At 54.0% G+C, this 16,407-nt stretch overlaps 7 protein-coding genes across 7 annotated transcripts; 5 read left to right on the forward strand and 2 right to left on the reverse strand.

Annotated features, from left to right (window-relative positions):
* Positions 1 to 2,224: 2,224 nt before the first annotated feature.
* On the forward strand, positions 2,225 to 3,745 carry VTN77DRAFT_6219 (uncharacterized protein; the record flags this gene model as incomplete). The annotated part of the gene is made up of 1 exon (XM_069422473.1): positions 2,225 to 3,745. The coding sequence occupies one exon, from the start codon at positions 2,225 to 2,227 to the stop codon at positions 3,743 to 3,745; it is 1,521 nt and encodes a 506-aa protein (XP_069276334.1).
* A 343-nt stretch (positions 3,746 to 4,088) lies between these two features.
* On the reverse strand, positions 4,089 to 5,045 carry VTN77DRAFT_6220 (uncharacterized protein; the record flags this gene model as incomplete). Its single annotated transcript, XM_069422475.1, has 2 exons — positions 4,089 to 4,207; positions 4,259 to 5,045. The coding sequence occupies 2 exons, from the start codon at positions 5,043 to 5,045 to the stop codon at positions 4,089 to 4,091; spliced, it is 906 nt and encodes a 301-aa protein (XP_069276335.1).
* A 418-nt stretch (positions 5,046 to 5,463) lies between these two features.
* On the forward strand, positions 5,464 to 6,939 carry VTN77DRAFT_6221 (uncharacterized protein; the record flags this gene model as incomplete). Its single annotated transcript, XM_069422476.1, has 1 exon — positions 5,464 to 6,939. The coding sequence occupies one exon, from the start codon at positions 5,464 to 5,466 to the stop codon at positions 6,937 to 6,939; it is 1,476 nt and encodes a 491-aa protein (XP_069276336.1).
* Positions 6,940 to 7,561: 622 nt separating this feature from the next.
* VTN77DRAFT_6222 (uncharacterized protein) lies at positions 7,562 to 7,974 on the forward strand (the record flags this gene model as incomplete). The annotated part of the gene is made up of 2 exons (XM_069422477.1): positions 7,562 to 7,641; positions 7,692 to 7,974. The coding sequence occupies 2 exons, from the start codon at positions 7,562 to 7,564 to the stop codon at positions 7,972 to 7,974; spliced, it is 363 nt and encodes a 120-aa protein (XP_069276337.1).
* Positions 7,975 to 8,818: 844 nt separating this feature from the next.
* Positions 8,819 to 10,252, reverse strand: VTN77DRAFT_6223 (uncharacterized protein; the record flags this gene model as incomplete). The annotated part of the gene is made up of 3 exons (XM_069422478.1): positions 8,819 to 9,035; positions 9,097 to 10,044; positions 10,119 to 10,252. The coding sequence occupies 3 exons, from the start codon at positions 10,250 to 10,252 to the stop codon at positions 8,819 to 8,821; spliced, it is 1,299 nt and encodes a 432-aa protein (XP_069276338.1).
* Positions 10,253 to 12,537: 2,285 nt separating this feature from the next.
* Positions 12,538 to 13,590, forward strand: VTN77DRAFT_6224 (uncharacterized protein; the record flags this gene model as incomplete). Its single annotated transcript, XM_069422479.1, has 1 exon — positions 12,538 to 13,590. One exon carries the CDS (start codon positions 12,538 to 12,540, stop codon positions 13,588 to 13,590), a length of 1,053 nt encoding a protein of 350 aa, XP_069276339.1.
* A 531-nt stretch (positions 13,591 to 14,121) lies between these two features.
* VTN77DRAFT_6225 (uncharacterized protein) lies at positions 14,122 to 16,039 on the forward strand (the record flags this gene model as incomplete). The annotated part of the gene is made up of 6 exons (XM_069422480.1): positions 14,122 to 14,204; positions 14,291 to 14,318; positions 14,424 to 14,488; positions 14,545 to 14,579; positions 14,635 to 15,788; positions 15,881 to 16,039. 6 exons carry the CDS (start codon positions 14,122 to 14,124, stop codon positions 16,037 to 16,039), a joined length of 1,524 nt encoding a protein of 507 aa, XP_069276340.1.
* Between the last annotated feature and the right edge of the window lie 368 nt (positions 16,040 to 16,407).

Genomic DNA, 16,407 nt, shown 5'->3' on the forward strand with positions numbered 1-16,407 from the left:
CACGCGTTGTTGGCCACGATCACAAGCAGCGGCAGTCGATAGTGGGCTGCTGTCCAGAGCGCTGACGAACCCATCAGGAAGTCTCCATCGCCCAGAATGGCTACGGGCAGGTAATCGGTATCCTTCAGGGCCAGCGCTGCTCCCACTGCCTGACCGGGCCCCGAGCCAACGCCCGCACCCCCGTCCTGGCCCAGGTATGCTAATGGATGCGTCGCACGCAGGTCGCTGCCTTTCCACCCCAGTGGCAACCGGATCAGGCACGTTTTGTCTGGGTCGACCACGGCGTACAACGCTTCCTGCTCGGTTTCTGAGCTGGCTTCAACTTGACTGGCTCACGGTACTTCCCCAGGAGCTCCGACGCCACTCAGACGATTCAGACTCGACCAGCAACACTGACACGAACTTATCTGCATCTGCAGACACGGCACGGTCGACGGGCGGGTGTCCGAAGTGATCTTTCGACCAGCCATTGTGCAAGGACGCGTTGAGGCTGATATGCACGATCTCGCACGATGGCTCCACGCCCGGCGGGTGCGCCGCCTGTAGTGTCCCAGCCAGGTCAACCCACTCAAACGAGACGATCAAATCCGCGGCTCGGATCACCTCGCACGCGCGAGGCGAATTGAAGACGCCGGGCGGGCACGCATGCAGTTCGTGCTGGGTTGGGAAGGCCGCTGCCTGTTTCAGGTCGGTGAGGACGCGAGCGCCGTATCTTTCTGCCAGCTTGACTCGTTCGTCCCAGCTCTTTTGCGAGCGATTGACTCTGCCGAAGAGAAAAGTGGTCGCTGGGACGCCTCTAACCGGCGTCGGACTTTTTCCACATCTTCGGGAGTGGCGCCCGGAGGGGATGATGATGTCTGGAGATAGCGCTCTGTGGTCGGGAAGTGCACCGAGGCCGGATCTAGCCGATCCTCCTGCATGTGCACGTCGAGGCAGACATAGACCGGTGCGCGTGGCAGCTGCGTGGCCACGGCAGTGACGCGGACCAGGCTGGCTATCGCGGCGTTGACGGAGTGCGGCTGGTCGTCGAACTTGATAAAGGGCCGAATGAGCGCGGTCTGATCACCCCGCCGTATGGATCCAGTCGATCCACGGCCGTCTCTTCGCTACGTCCAGCGGGCCGGTTGCGCCCAGAATCACGACGGGGACCCGGTCGCAGAAGGCATTGTAGATCGCCATGGTGACGTGCATCAGGCCAACGTTGGCATGCACCGCCGCGGCCATGGGGCGTTCCGTGACTTTGGCAAAGCCATGGGCGAGCGCGATACAGTGTTCTTCGTGCAAGCAGAGAATGATCGCGGGGTCGCTGTTGCCGTTGTAGTTCACCAGGCTGTCATGCACGCCGCGGTAGCTGGAGCCGGGGAGGAGGGCGATGTAGCGCAGGCCGAGCCGGGAGAGCTGTTCGACGATGGCGTCGCTGCCCCAGACTTCGTCGCCGGACGCCAGCCTAGAAGATGGATGCGGACGGTCTGAGCTTGATCCCGCCATTGGTAAGGACGTGGACCCGGACCCGATGTCTGAAATAATTCATTGAACTGAAGGTGAAGGCATTTTAAAAATGGGAAGGAACGGTAGGTATGTATCCTCGAGGCGATCTCCGTCCTTACAGCAATCACTCCACGGTGGTGCACTGGACCAGCGGAAGCGCCGTCCGCCTCATTACGGGATGAGAGAGGCGTGCCGCGTCCCTGAGTTGTTGACAAGGTTCGGCATTCCGGTGATCGACAGTACAAATTTAGCTCCGGCAAGTGTTTCCGTTAGACTAGAGCCATGCATGCATGCATGCAGGCTGCAACATGGTGAAACTAAAAGCCAAGCAAAGCTAAGCAAAGCCAAGCTTCTGTCAGCTGTGGGGCGGGTGAAAGCTATGGGGTAAATTGCGGGGTACGGGGCGAAGATCCGGGGTAAATGACAGCCGCGGCGGCCCGAGCCCCAATCTTTATCTGGGTTAGGCTCTTTCATTCCAACTCTGATAGGAACACGCATGATTTATTTGATTGTAGTAATCGACTGCAGTAATCGGCGAATCGACGATGGTGATTATGCTTGGTTTCGTGCGACGCGGGAAATCCATCCGCTTTCCAAAGCGTCTGATGACCTCCGCCGTCGATTCTTTATCTCTGCTCTCGCTGCAGCCTGCCCGAGTTTCTGTCTTGAATAATGGAGAGCCGTTTCTGCCCCTTGGATCGTCTTGGATCGTGATTCACCTGTCGACGCAGCTAGCATGTCACTCAAGCTGCTGAATCTCTCCGGTCGACCGCTTATCCTCCTCATCACCATCGCCTCCTCCTGCGGCTTCCTCCTCTTCGGCTACGACAACGGCGTGTTTTCGGGCCTGATCGTGTCGCCCTGGTTCCTGGCCACATACCTCAACCCCAACTCCAGCCTCCTGGGCACGGTCAGCGCGATGTACAACATCGGCGGGTTCCTGGGCGGCACCATCGCATTCTTCGTCGGCGCGAGACTGGGTCGTCGACGGACGATCCTTGCCGGTCTGGCGATCTGTACTGTCGGCGCAGTCGTCCAGTGCTCGGCCACAGATCTCGGCAAGCTCGTCTCCGGACGCATCCTCTCCGGCGTCGGCGTCGGGGTCTTGACCGTCGGCCTGTGGCAGCCAGAGGTCGTCCCGGGCCGGTCTCGGGGCGGATACCTGACGATGCAGCTGCTGGAGAGCAGCGCAGCGGGGCTGTTCCTGGCGCAGTGGATCAACTACGGCTTCCACGACGCGAGAGGGAGGATCGCGTTCACGTTCCCGCTGGCCTTTCAGCTGGTCTTTCTCGTCCTGGCGGGTCTGCTGATCACGTTTCTACCGGAGTCTCCCCGCTGGCTCGTCAAGCAGGGCTGTCGGGCTGAGGCGCGAGAGGTCCTGATCCGTCTTCTCGGAGCATTGTCGTCGTCGTCGGTTGAGCACCGACTGGCGCAGATCGACGAGGCTGTTGCGTTGGAGACAACGCGCGTGGCAGATACAGCCCAGAATCTGTATTTGCAGCTGCTCTCTCGTGGCCCGACACAGAACCTGCGACGCCTCTGCCTGGCGTGCGGCACCATGATCATGCATCAGCTGGGCGGCAGCAATTCCGTGACATACTACATGCCGACGCTCCTTGTCACCTTCGTCGGCGTCAGCCACTCGACTTCCCTCTGGGTCGCGGGCCTGACCTCCATCACGTCAATGGTCTGTGCCGTCGTGCCGATCCTGACCATCGACCGGGTGGGCCGGCGACCGTTTCTGTGGGGAGGAGCGGCGATGCAGGCTGCGATGTTCGTCGTCATCGCGGTGTTGCTGGCCAATGCCGAGTCGGAGGGAAGAGACAATTCCCATGCCGTCGGCGTAGCCGCCGTGGTCATAGTCTTCCTGTTCTACGGCTGCTACGCGATGACCTGGCTGGGCCCGTCATGGGCGTATCCCACCGAGATCCTGCCGCTGCAGATCCGGGAAAGGGGACTGGCCCTGGGCAATATCTGCTACTGGTTGTTCCAGTTCATGATCGTCGAGATCACGCCCGTCGCGCTGACCAACATCCGCTACAAGTTCTATATTATCCTGGCGGTCTTCAACGCGTTCAACTCGGGGATTGTCTATTTCTGTTTCCCCGAGACTAAAGGCCTGTCCCTGGAAGAAATTGACTTTTACTTTGCGGAGAAATATGCCGATCGCATTGGAGTGCAGGAGCTTGGTCGTGATGGCGAGGTTGGAAAAGCTGGTATAGGGACGGAACGGGCAGAAGATGTGGAGATTGGATGAGTTTCATCCTAGCACGCTCTGCACTTTTTTCATGCTGAAATGTTGAACCTGGTCATGTAACGAGGCTTGACCCTAGGAAGCAAATGTGTAACCACCAGGACTAAAGATCTGAACTGGCCTTCCACCAGCGCGTAGATACGGAATTGCTGTAGAACCCTGCTATAAATTTCAGGACTAGGCCTCGGTTATATTCGTATCGACAACTCTTTCGGTAAGGATCGTGCGTTGGAGGACTAGTGTGAAGATCCTTCCTTTCAGCGCGCCGCATCGTCAAGCTTATTGCGCGGAGACTGGTTGGATCACCCCCTCTCCGCATCTTGGAAGATGGAAAATTCTCTCCCAATCAACTCATCGATCCCCAATGCGTCCACCCAATCCTGGAAAAAACCGACGGAGACGTGCTACTGCAATCCGACCAGCCGGTGTGCATCTCTTCGAGTTCGGTCTGTTGCTGTGCTGGACCTGTGACTTCTATTAGGTAGTTCTCAGCCTGCAGGGATTGTCAGCACTTACCATCCGACTGGGTCAGATATTTGTTGAACAGTTCCAGGATCGACAGATACGTCCGCGCAGAGCTGCATTTCCGAGACAACAACCGCATCACCTCGATGCTGTCCTTCCAATGCCGGCCGTCTGAAACCCGCCCTCGCAACGCGGGGATGATCTGAGCCGCGAACAGAACCAGAGCAGCGCTGAAGACGGAGTGCGTGTTGTACCACGCTGCGCCCAGGAATCGACGGCCCCGGCCCAGGTGAGCGCGGATGTGGTCGATGAGGCGCTTCGATGTGTCGATGCAGGTCTCAGCCGCGCACAGAGCGAAAGCCTGGCCCAGAGGCCTTAATCCACCAGCTGGGTCAGCCGTGCGGGCCACCACTGCCAGACTCGGTCGAGTCAACAATATGCGCACGGTCAGATACCTTGTGTACAGAACGTTGCGGGGCCTGGCGCTCGCTGCATCCTCGGGATTCTCTTCTAATGGCTCTCCCATTCTCATAGACGCCGGCAGGCTGGCTACCCATGTGCACAGCTGCTGGTCAAACTCCATCATGTCTCCTCCGCGGAATTTGGTTTCTCCATCGTCCCCGCCTGCCTGATAGAGAGTCCGGAGGATGTTGTGCAGAATGATACACAGCTTGACCTTGTGGATGAAAAGGAGGATCTTGGGCGACGCGCTGTCCTTCGGCTGGGGTGCAATATGCGTCGCCGTGATGCGGGCGTCATCGACGGGCTCTGGCATCTCTGCGTTGTAATAATGCTCTGGCGGGATCATCATCGGGCGGCCAAAAGTCATGGCCAGCATGGTGTCCATGACCAGACACCCACACCAGCACCGTTTCCGCGTCTCCCGCTCCACGGAGCCGCATTTATTGTTGATGTCTTTCAACTGCAGTCCCAGCCCTGTGCGATCCGAATCGCTAGCCCAAAGACATACCAGCGTCGATTCACTCGCTTGGTGCTCTGCAGGTATTGGCCCATGAGCAACAAGGCCTGCACCATGACCAGGCTGCCACAGTCCAGGTTGTCAAAGTTAAACAGCTCAAACGAAATCCCCGCAGGTTCTCTGCTTCCCCGCAGACACGGTATCTCGTTCCGTGCTGTCGGGAGGCCATCCCGTCATCGTCCCACTCTGCAGCAGGAGGGCAGATAAAAGCAAGCAAGATAAGAAAGGACAAAAAAAAAACAAGAGATGATGGTGACGACAACAAGGATACGCACCAATGGCTGCATTGCCGAGCATCCAGGACTCGCTTCCTTCTCACAAGGAGCTGTTCTACAACGGGCAATGGCATGCTCCCCTCAGTAAAGAATATCGCGAGACCTTCAATCCCGGGAACGGCAGTGTCATAGACCTGGTTGCGCAGGCTGGCGCCAGAGATGTCGATGCTGCTGTTGAAGCTGCCCATCAAGCGTTCGCTGGATGGCGCTCGACTCCTCCAGCGCAACGGGCGGCGTACCTGCGGAAGGCAGCCGACGTGATTCGCCAGCATGCAGAGGAACTGGCCCTGCTGGATGCCTTCAACACGGGGAATCCTGTGGCAGAAATGCTGAGCGATGCCAAGGTGGCAGCAGCGAATCTGGACTACTTCGCGGGCCTGACGCCCATGCTTCGCGGCGAAACGATCCCGCAGTCAGACGACACCTTCCACTACACGCTGCGAGAGCCACTGGGGGTAGTCGCCCGCATCATCGCCTTCAACCATCCGGCCATGTTTGCGGGAGGGAAGATGGCCGCCCCTCTGGCCGCTGGCAATACCGTCGTCATCAAGCCTCCCGACCAGGCTCCCCTCTCCTGTCTGCGTCTGGCCGAGATCCTGAGCGACGTCTTCCCTCCCGGCGTGCTGAACATCCTCCCCGGTGGCGTCGAATGCGGGAAAGCATTGTCGACACATCCCCTGGTGAGCAAAGTGACGCTGATCGGCAGCGTGCCGACGGGCAAGGCGATCCAACGCGCTGCCGCGGATACCCTCAAGCCGACTCTGTTCGAGCTGGGCGGGAAGAACACGCTGCTGGCGTTCCCCGACGCCGACATCGACATACTGGTCGAAGGAGTGGCCCGGGGCATGAATTTCACCTGGGCCGGCCAGTCGTGCGGCTCGACTTCGCGCGTCTTCCTGCACGAGTCGCACCATGACGAGGTCCTGCAGCGAGTTTGTGACTATGTCAAAACCCATTACACTCCAGGCGTGCCCACTGACATGTCCACCACCATGGGCCCCGTGATCAGCAAAGCCGCACAAGAGCGCGTCCTATCCTACATCGAAAGCGCGAAGCAAGAAGGGGCTGAATTAGTGCTGGGAGGAAAGGTCCCGGCAGGCATCCCCGAGATCGAAGGCGGGTACTTCATCGAGCCGACCATCTTTGCCAACGTCCAGCCTCATATGCGGATCGCCAGAGAGGAGATCTTCGGACCCGTCATGTCGGTCTTCAAGTGGAGTGATGAAGACGAAGTGATCCGACAGGTGAACGCCACGCCATATGGCCTGACGGCTACGATCTACACGCAGAACATGGCCACCGCGCACCGGACTGTGCCGAAGATCGAAGCTGGCTTTATCTGGGTGAATCAGGTGGGGAGGCACTTTCTGGGGATTCCCTTCGGAGGGGTCAAGGAGTCTGGCACGGGGAGGGAAGAGTGTTTGGACGAATTGCTGTCGTTTACCCAGACTAAGAGTGTCAATGTCAGCTTGCGCTGACGACATGTAGAAGAGATGCAGCAGACAGCTAGCAGGTTGGTTGGCCTGGATGAAGCATTGCTGGCATATATCTGATGGAGCCCCAAGAACAGGGCGAAATCCACCGCTTCTTCTCAATATCCAAGTCTGGTCACAAGTCGACTGGTTGAAGCCTGATAGAAGCTTTCTCTAGGAATGCCAATCCTGTCTTTTCACGTAGTTCGCAGTTGTGTAGTAGATTTGAAGTCGATTCAACGAAATATAAGGCGTCATCATGGTCGAAATAAGGCCTTTGCCCATTATTTCCGCATTTGGAAGTGATTACACGAAAGAAAAGGTCACTTGCTTGATTGGCTGGCCCAGCCCTATCAAGGCTATAGCGATAGTACGGAGTATAGACCAATTTCCGGGGCGGAATTTCCCCGCGATACCTAACCTCTGCGAAGGACTCGTAGTCGTTGCGGAGTCGCTAGGTTCAATCACCCGGAAGCTTTCCCCGCATTAACGACGGACGGATGCGCGAGCCGTGCCAGATCAGATGCCTTGAAGGAAAATGGTCTTGTTCAAGTTGATTTCTACTGTATTCGACTTGCTTCCACTGCCGCCGTATTGAACCCGTTCGCTTGATACGAGGTTTGCAGCCATGACGTCTCAAGAGGATATCGTGTTGCGGTCGATGATCCGGAAATTCATCACCGGATGCCATATTCTTCATTACCATCGGTAAACTCGCCCATCCAGTATGTAGCACACGGACTAATTGATAGCAACAGCGTCCTAGACGCCTACGGCCATCTCTCCTTCCGCCATCCCTCCAAGCCAGAGGTCTTCATCATGTCTCGCTATATAGCGCCCGCCACCATCTCCTCCGATCAAGACCTCATCGAATACTATGTGCACAATGCTGAGCCCGTAGACCCCAATGCCTCGCCGGGCTATTCGGAGCGGTGTATCCATAGCGAGATCTATAAGCGATATCCCGATGTGCAGAGTGTTGTACACAGTCACTCGGAGGCTGTTGTGCCGTATAGCATTTCTGGTTGGTCTCTGTATTAGTAGGAGCTCTGCGGAGGATATCTGGTTAAATGAGAAGTCAGGAGTTCCGTTGCGCGCTTGCTTCCACATGGGAGGCTTCCTTGGTGGACAATCCATCCCGTTGAAAGCCCTCGTGGTTTGTCTTGAACAAAGAAAGGAGTCAACTGACTGATCTCCGCAGGAACAAGAACCCCCATCTTCGACATCGCCGAGCACTTCCGCTCCGACGACGTCAAGGACATGCTGGTCCGCAACACGCACCTGGGCGCCGCCCTTGCCGCGTGTTTCGCAGATTCCCCAACGACAACGAGTCCAGACCACGCGGTCGTCCTCATGCGCGGCCACGGTTTCACGACCCAGGCATCGAGTATCGAGGAGTGCGTGCTTCGCGCGGTCTACACGCAGCAGAACGCGAGCATCCAGACGACTGCGTTGCTGACGCATGCTGCGCACTTTTCTTTGGCCCGGAACAACACGCAGCCTCCTCCCGCAGTCAAGTTTCTGGACGAGGAAGAAGCACAGGCTTCTGCGGGGATGACCAAGTGGTCAGCGTACCGGCCGTGGGGACTCTGGTCTAGAGAAGTTGAGGCTCATGGGTTGTATGTGAATCAGGCGTGATTAGTCAGGTTGAGCATGGACTGCTGTAGCCATTAAGCTGCCAAATGGTCAATTGGCGTTGACTGTAGATACCAAGTTATGCTGTTGTTATTTATATGAACTGAGACCATCGCTGTGCTACAAATGATAGAACGGAAGGAAACACGTAAGCCAGGTCTAGTCAGCCCAGAATTATGAGTTCCCTTGATTCCAAATATATGTACACACGTTTATAAAACACTCCGACGAAAACGAGTATAATCTTTCCCTACATTCCCGGAACTTGGAAATCCTTGTATGCCCATTTCTCCGTGAGTTTCCGTTTAGGCTTTTTGGCCTGCGTGACCGGTTTGCGAGCTTCGAGTTTCCCGTTGACGATCAGGTTTCTGAATCGGTCGTCCAATAGGTTGCCCTCCGGCTTCAGCCGACGGAGAGAATCTTGAAGTTCGTCAGGGAGGACCAGTTCCAGGGGCTTCTCGGGAGGACTGTGTCGCCATTAGCATTAGTAAAAGAAGCAAAGTAGGTAACAGGATGATGTTCACTTACAAGTTCTTGCCGAGAGGTCGCCGTCGCAGGACAGTGTCATCGCCCTCCTCCGACGAATCCTCTTCTCGCTTTTGTAGCTGTTTCCGAGCCTCCTCCTCCTCTTGCACCCGGCGCGCAATCGCCTTGACCTGCTCAACTTGCTGCTGTTTCTTCTTCATCTGGGCTTCCCATTTCGCTTTTTGCTCGGCCTCCTTTCGTCGCTTAATCTTGTTTCTCTGCGCTTGTGTCTTCCGTTGAGGTCGCTTTTTATTCAACCACTCTGGCTTCTCGTACTCGCTTTCGAAGCCTTCCCAGGCGCTCTCGTCGTCAGATTTCACTTCACCGTCGTCACCGTCATTTTTCGCCTGCTCAATCAGACGTTGTCTTTCCTGCTCCTTCCTCTCCTCTTCTAATCGCTTCTTCTCGGCTTCCACCTCCTTCTCGCCTTCCCGCCTCAGGAGATTGTCCCAATCTTCAAAAGTGGGATTGTAACTCGTTCCAGCGTCTGGTTTTTTAACGGCAGGAACTGGCTTTCCATTGGCCGCCAAGGAAATGGGGGCTTTTTTGAGAGTCGGCGGAGCGACGATCGGCTTCGGTTTCTCCAGAAAACTGAACTTGGGGTTGTCAAGGGGTGATGGGTCTTTTTCATCCGACCAGGGGTCATAGCTAGGTTCATCGTCGTCCTTCTTGACCGGATTTGCCTCCTGGGCAACCTTCTTCAACCGGAGCCACTCCTTATGACTGACCCAGTCGCTCTTATGCTTCTTCGTCTTGGGCTCAATGATGCCATCCGTGACTTTCGAGTTTGCCCGTTTGCGGCTGTCCACAGCAGGAATAGCCGATCGCTGAGCTAGGATCTCATCCGCTTTGAGAGGCTTGTGTTGCTTGCGATAAGCTTTCTGGATTTCTTGCGAACCCGTGGAATCGATCGTGAATAGTTCTTCAGAAGGCTTCTCTGAGACGACACCGCTGCAACGAGGGAATAAATTCGTCAGCCGGGAAGAGCAAACATCAATGACTGATACAGCCTGGCTTATTCTTACCCTTTGATTTCCTCCTCCCAGACCTGTCTCAATCCTTCCTGGATTTCCGAGAGGTCGACATTTTTCCGCCACGCCTTCTTGCCTTTTCGAGAAGGCTGCTTGTATTGCTGCGGGGATTCCACTGCGGTTGACATGGTCGCAGTGTGGTTGTTGCCTGTTCTGCTCTGAGAAAGGCGATCTCGTTATCGTTTGGATTGTGGATTTCCTCCCATTGAAGGCACAAAAATTCTGGATCCGCTAGCGCGGGGTGGCCTAGCTAATCGCGGCTGCTGCGCTAATAAACGCGCTTAGCGCGAAGTGTACAGTACATACATTACGGAGAACCTAGTAGGATGGTTCTTATATGCTTGCTTTCAATTAAAAGTAAACTAATGATAAGTGATCTGGAATAACACATTCAGTATTATTTTTAGTCTAAAAGCTCGGAGAAAATTCGTTGATTGTCCCTGTCATGGTAAGCTTCATTCGATTCTCCCTATTCGGGTTAGGAAGAGCGAAAAAAAGAAAAACACTAGGTCTCGTCTCCCTTCAGGCTGACTTGGATCTCAACGGCAAGAAATAAGAAGAAACATACATGATTTTTGAGCTCTACATAATTATTTTTTTGTATAATCACAGTATTGCGAGATGACTGAGAAAGAAATATAAGGCTGGAGTCGTTGTACTGCATACATCTGATTGTGGGGCAAGGCGGCCAATCATGGAGGAACTGCCAAACGGGCTCACTTCGCCACCCCGACTCCTTCTGGCTCGACGAGGAAACGCTTTCAACCCCCATCATCAATCACCTCCAGATATCTATCATACGGTCAATTACCGTGCCACCCTGTCACAGCCTTGCGCGCAGAGGATCCTTGGGTTTTGCGAATATTGATTTCGTGAACCTTACTCCTCCTTCATTCGCGTTTTTCAAGGCTGGCGCGATAGACTTTCAGCGCAATGCCGGTCGTCAAAGGTGGTGTTTGGTAAGTTACCATCCACTTCGCGCGTCTCACGATTCTTGTCTAACATTGCCACAGGACAAACATTGAAGATGAGGTTCTACGCGCAGCGGTAAGTTTTACGCGTCACTCTGTGTTTCTGGTCGAAGACTTGATGCTGACTACTTTAGGTATCGAAATATGGTCTGAACCAGTGGGCTCGTGTCTCCTCGTTGCTCGCACGGAAGACACCGAAGCAGTGTAAAGCACGCTGGCAAGAATGGCTCGACCCGAGTATTCGCAAGATTGAGTGGTCGAGAGAGGAGGATGAGAAGCTGCTACACCTCGCCAAGTTGATGCCGACACAATGGCGTACCATCGCGCCTATCGTGGGAAGGACAGCAACGCAGTGCCTGGAGAGATATCAGAAGCTGCTAGATGAAGCAGAAGCTAGAGAGAATGATGAGTTGGGTTTAGGAGGTCCTGGAGGGGAGGCACATGCCCCCACCGCGGATGATGTTAGGCGCTTGCGGTATGTCGACCCTCATACCCTCGTAATCTGGCTTTCTTGTTTCTAATCTTCTTTTCAGCCCAGGAGAATTAGATCCCGACCCTGAGTCGAAACCAGCTCGTCCGGATACTATTGACCTCGATGAAGATGAGAAGGAAATGCTCAGTGAAGCTCGTGCCCGTTTGGCAAATACTCAAGGCAAAAAGGCTAAACGGAAGGCACGGGAACGACAGCTGGAGGAGTCACGTCGCCTTGCAGTGCTGCAGAAGCGACGAGAACTCAAAAATGCCGGCATCAACATCAAAGTGGTTACCCATAAGAAGGGGCAGATGGACTACAATGCGGATATCCCTTTCGAGAAGCAGCCCGCTCCTGGATTTTACGATACGACAGAGGAGCAGGCTAGGAATGAAAGGCAACGAGAGATGTTCGATCCTCGGAAACAGCAGCTAGCGAACAAGCGGAAGGGAGATCAGGAGGAAGATGCCGAGCGGAAGAAGAGAAAGAGCGAGAAGAAAAATGACTCCTTCGCCGCGGCACTCAAAGCCGGTCGCATGCAAAAGATACGGGAAGCTGAACAAATGAGTAAGCGAAGGCCTCTCAATCTGCCAGCCCCGCAGGTCAGTGAGAGCGAACTAGAAGACATTATCAAAATGGGCATGGCAGGAGACAAGGCCGCTCAGATGGCCGGGGAGGCAGAGAATGACAGCACTCGAGGTCTGATTGGAAACTATTCGACTATTGTGGGAGGAACTCCTATCAGAACGCCGCGTGCTCCTCCGCAAGAGGATCACATTGCCAACGAAATTCGCAATATAAAAGCCTTGACAGAAACGCAGTCATCGCTTCTGGGNGTGAGAACGCACCACTTCACGAAGGAGGGGCCTCAACCGGATTTGAAGGGATTGCTCCTCGGAAACAGCAAATAGTTACTCCAAATCCTATGGCTACTCCTTTCCGCCAGGCAAATGGTGTGGGTGCTACGCCTATGCGAGGTGGCGTTGGGCCTGGAGCGACCCCGTTACGCACACCAAGAGATCATTTCGCTCTGAACGAGGCTAATGGGACCCAAATCGTTGGGGCCACGCCGCGTGAGATCAAGATGCGGGAAAACTTTATGCGACAACAGCTTCGTAACAAACTGGCTTCTCTTCCGAAGCCGAAGGAGACTGAATGGGAACTGGAAGAGCTTCCTTCGGAGACCCAAGAGCCAACGGCCGCCGGTGATCAAGTCGAAGAGGACGCAGCGGAGCGTGACAGGAGAGAAGAACAGATCCGCAAAAAGGCCGCCGAGGCCGAATTCAAGCGCCAAACACAGGTCTATCAGCGGTCTTTGCCGCGGCCTAGTGTCCTTGACATAGATGCTCTTATGCAGCGAGCCGCACAGGTCACGGATCCCATCGAAAGCCTAATCGCAAAGGAGGCTGCTATCCTCATTGCTAATGATGCCAGGAAGTTCCCCGTGCCGGGTGCCAAAGTTGAAGGGAAAGTTCCAAAACTGGAAAAACTGGATGACACATTGCTTGAGTCCGCTCGCGCCGCTATTGCGAGCGAGTTGGCTTCTGACGAGCTTCAACAGCAGTGGCAAGCAGACTTTGACGCTTCGTGGTCGACGACACACGAAAACTCTCTTCCCGGCCTGGCTACATACAACAATGAGGATAGCGATGTGTTCCAGCAGGAGCAACAGATGATAAGCACCTTTGACAACGTCCAGGCTGCGCTATTGGCGACAGCGGAGCAGGGCAATAAGTTGGAAAAGAAGCTTGCGTTGCATTATGGCGGATACCAGGCTCGGGCGAAGACGCTTCGGGGTAAAATCCTCGAGGCCAGTGCCGCTCTCGAAAAGGCGAAAATCGAGCTGGATACGTTCCGTACGCTCCAGATCTCCGAGGAAGCCGCGCTGTCGAGGCGGCTGGAGAAGTTGCGTGACGAAGTCGCTTTCATCTTGAGGAGGGAACGCGAAGCTCAGGAACTCTACAAGGCTCGCAAGGACGAACTTGATGAGCTTGTTGCAGGGTCTGTGAATGGCTGGCATTGAAGAGTGGATGCTTGGACTAAGTCTCCTCTCTGTCCTTCACACAGACTATTGCTTGTTTGAAAAAATTGTATTCTAGAGGAATGTAGTAGATACGATCTATTTGCATTATTTGGGCACAGAGAAATGGGATATCATGGAAAGTGGGAGCTCTGAAGCTTCTCACTAATTTTATGGATAGGAACATCCTCATTTTGGCTTCACCCTTCCACCAGTTTCAGAAGTTATTTAATCGAACGTAATTCTAAACAGTAAGCGTGATTCTAGGTGCCTGTGTAGAATCTGTTGCGTTGTGAGGGTGACCATTGCTGTGAAGGAACCTTAGAAATCTTTCCTCCTCGGATTTGGCGTGCAGCGGATTGCGGTGCGGGAGGCGATAAATCGGGCGCGTCCAAGACTGCCTGTGAATCAGCACAAACTCCTCGCATCTCCCCAGCAAACAACGGCATTAAAATCCATCAAATTTTCCCACCACCACGTCCTTTCCATCGTCAAAATCATCATCAGGCGATCGAGGACCTCTCTGCGGACACGATGGCCGTGAGAGATCCTCACCAAGAGGCGTCTGGCACGCCAGACCCGGTCGAGAAGGGGTTCGCCACCCTGAACACGCTGAGGTAGGTCATGGAAAGTCGCTGCTCTCGTGGTTTCTTGGGTTTTTGACCCCGGTTTTTACGGTCGCATGTACTGATTTCGATGATAGGATCGGTGTGAAGGCCATGGTTGAGAAGGTGAGCACTTTGATCGCTGATCGAACTCGCCCGATATAGAGTCACGTGATATCTGGTCCGGGCGACCATGAGGACGACGAGTCTAACTATGCAATGCGATTGTAGGATGGAGTACATCGAAAGGCGGAGATTTTGTCCATGAAGGAACGTGGAGGCGCTCCATATTTCTAGTAAGTTTGATATTTTTTCTATGAAACTATCGTTTCAGCAGCTGACAAAACGGCAGTGTACACTATGTCGATTTTAATAAACGTCTCGATGGTATGTAGTCGGGAATATTAATCCAGCTTGATTTAAAGCTGACCTTTTCTCTCAGAATGGGTTCCTGCGTCACGCATCGATCTCACCCAGGAAGTTGAATGGCCTTTGCCGGAGAAGCCGGATAAGAAAAAGACTGCCGGTGCAGCTAACAAGGCTCCAAGCAAGAACACGGCTCAGAAGCGTGCCAGAGCAGACAGCCGTGATGTGTCGTCGACGCCAGATTTGTTGACTGGCAAGAACACTAATGTTGGCAAGGTGCCGCGTCCATCGAAAGCAGGCGGCAAGGAAAATCGCAGCGATGAAACTCCCCTCACTTTATCTCTCGTGGGTTCGGAGGCCGTCTCAGCGGATGGCACGCCGAAACCGGAGTCTGAAGATGTTGATATGATCGATGTTAACGAAGCGGTCAAAGAGCAGAAGTCTCAGGAAATGTCCCGGGAGGAGGAGATCGAAAAGCTGCGGACAGGCGGCAGTATGACGCAGAATCCGATTGAGGTCCATCGTGTCCGCAACTTGAACAGGCTACAAATGGGCAAGTACGAGATGGAGCCGTGGTACTTCTCTCCATATCCGGAGTCATTCTCTGAGGCAGAGATTGTTTACATCGACGAGTTTTGCTTGAGCTACTTTGACAACAAGCGGGCGTTCGAGCGGCATCGCAAGAAGTGTACCCTCGTCCATCCGCCTGGAAACGAGATCTATCGTGATGACTACATCTCCTTCTTTGAAGTGGATGGGCGTCGCCAACGCACCTGGTGCCGGAACCTCTGCCTGTTGAGCAAGCTGTTCCTTGACCACAAGACGCTTTACTATGATGTGGACCCTTTCCTCTTCTACTGCATGTGCACAAGAGATGAGACTGGTTGCCATCTCGTGGGGTATTTCTCCAAGGAAAAGGACTCGGCGGAAGGGTACAATCTTGCCTGCATTTTGACCCTTCCTCAATATCAGCGTCGTGGATTTGGGCGACTTCTCATCTCCTTCAGCTACGAGCTCAGCAAGCGGGAGGGCAAACTGGGTTCCCCTGAGAAACCGCTCAGTGATCTTGGACTGTTGAGTTATCGACAGTACTGGCGAGAAGTGCTGGTGGAATTACTCATGGAACCTGGTCGAGAATCGGTCAGTGAATACGAGCTGGCAACTCTCACGTCTATGACGGAGAAGGATGTCCACGAGACATTGCTCGTGCTGAATATGCTGCGCTATCATGTAAGTTCAGGCCTTTTCAACAGCCATGTTCCTTTCTATATCTATATATGCGTCTCAAATTCGAGATCTGCAACTGACTCTTCCTCCCACAGAAAGGAAATTGGGTCATCGTCCTCACCGATCAGGTGATAGAACAGCACAAGAAGCGCTTAGAAAAGGAAAAGACCAAGGGGATAAGGAAGATCGACCCTTCACGGTTGCAATGGAAGCCACCGGTATTCACCGCCTCCAGCCGGACCTGGAACTGGTGAGGTGGGTTTTCTTCTTTCTTTCTTGCTTGTATTTTTATTTCGCAGCGACGGCGTTTCGTGTTTATTTGGTTTTGGGTTGGACGATAAGACGGGCGGCGGAACTTGTCTTGACTTGAGATTATTAAATAGGCATTTTTTGTGGTCAGGTTAGGCGTTTAAACCATGGTTGTAACATAATATAATATACTGAAGAAGTAATTGGAATGACTGACTCCATTCGAAGCCTTTTTTTTTAAGATTCTTTCTTTTCAAGATCCTTTCACTGTCTACCTACATAATGGAGCAAATCAAGAGAACTATTTTTGATTTGATTCTTTTTATAAAAACTATTTTTGAGTCTTTATTACCAAACCCCATTCCCTCCCCCC

The sequence above is a fragment of the Rasamsonia byssochlamydoides genome, assembly GCF_041956645.1.
Source record: "Rasamsonia byssochlamydoides strain NRRL 3658 unplaced genomic scaffold VTN77scaffold_47, whole genome shotgun sequence".
Taxonomy (NCBI): Eukaryota; Fungi; Ascomycota; class Eurotiomycetes; order Eurotiales; family Trichocomaceae; genus Rasamsonia; species Rasamsonia byssochlamydoides.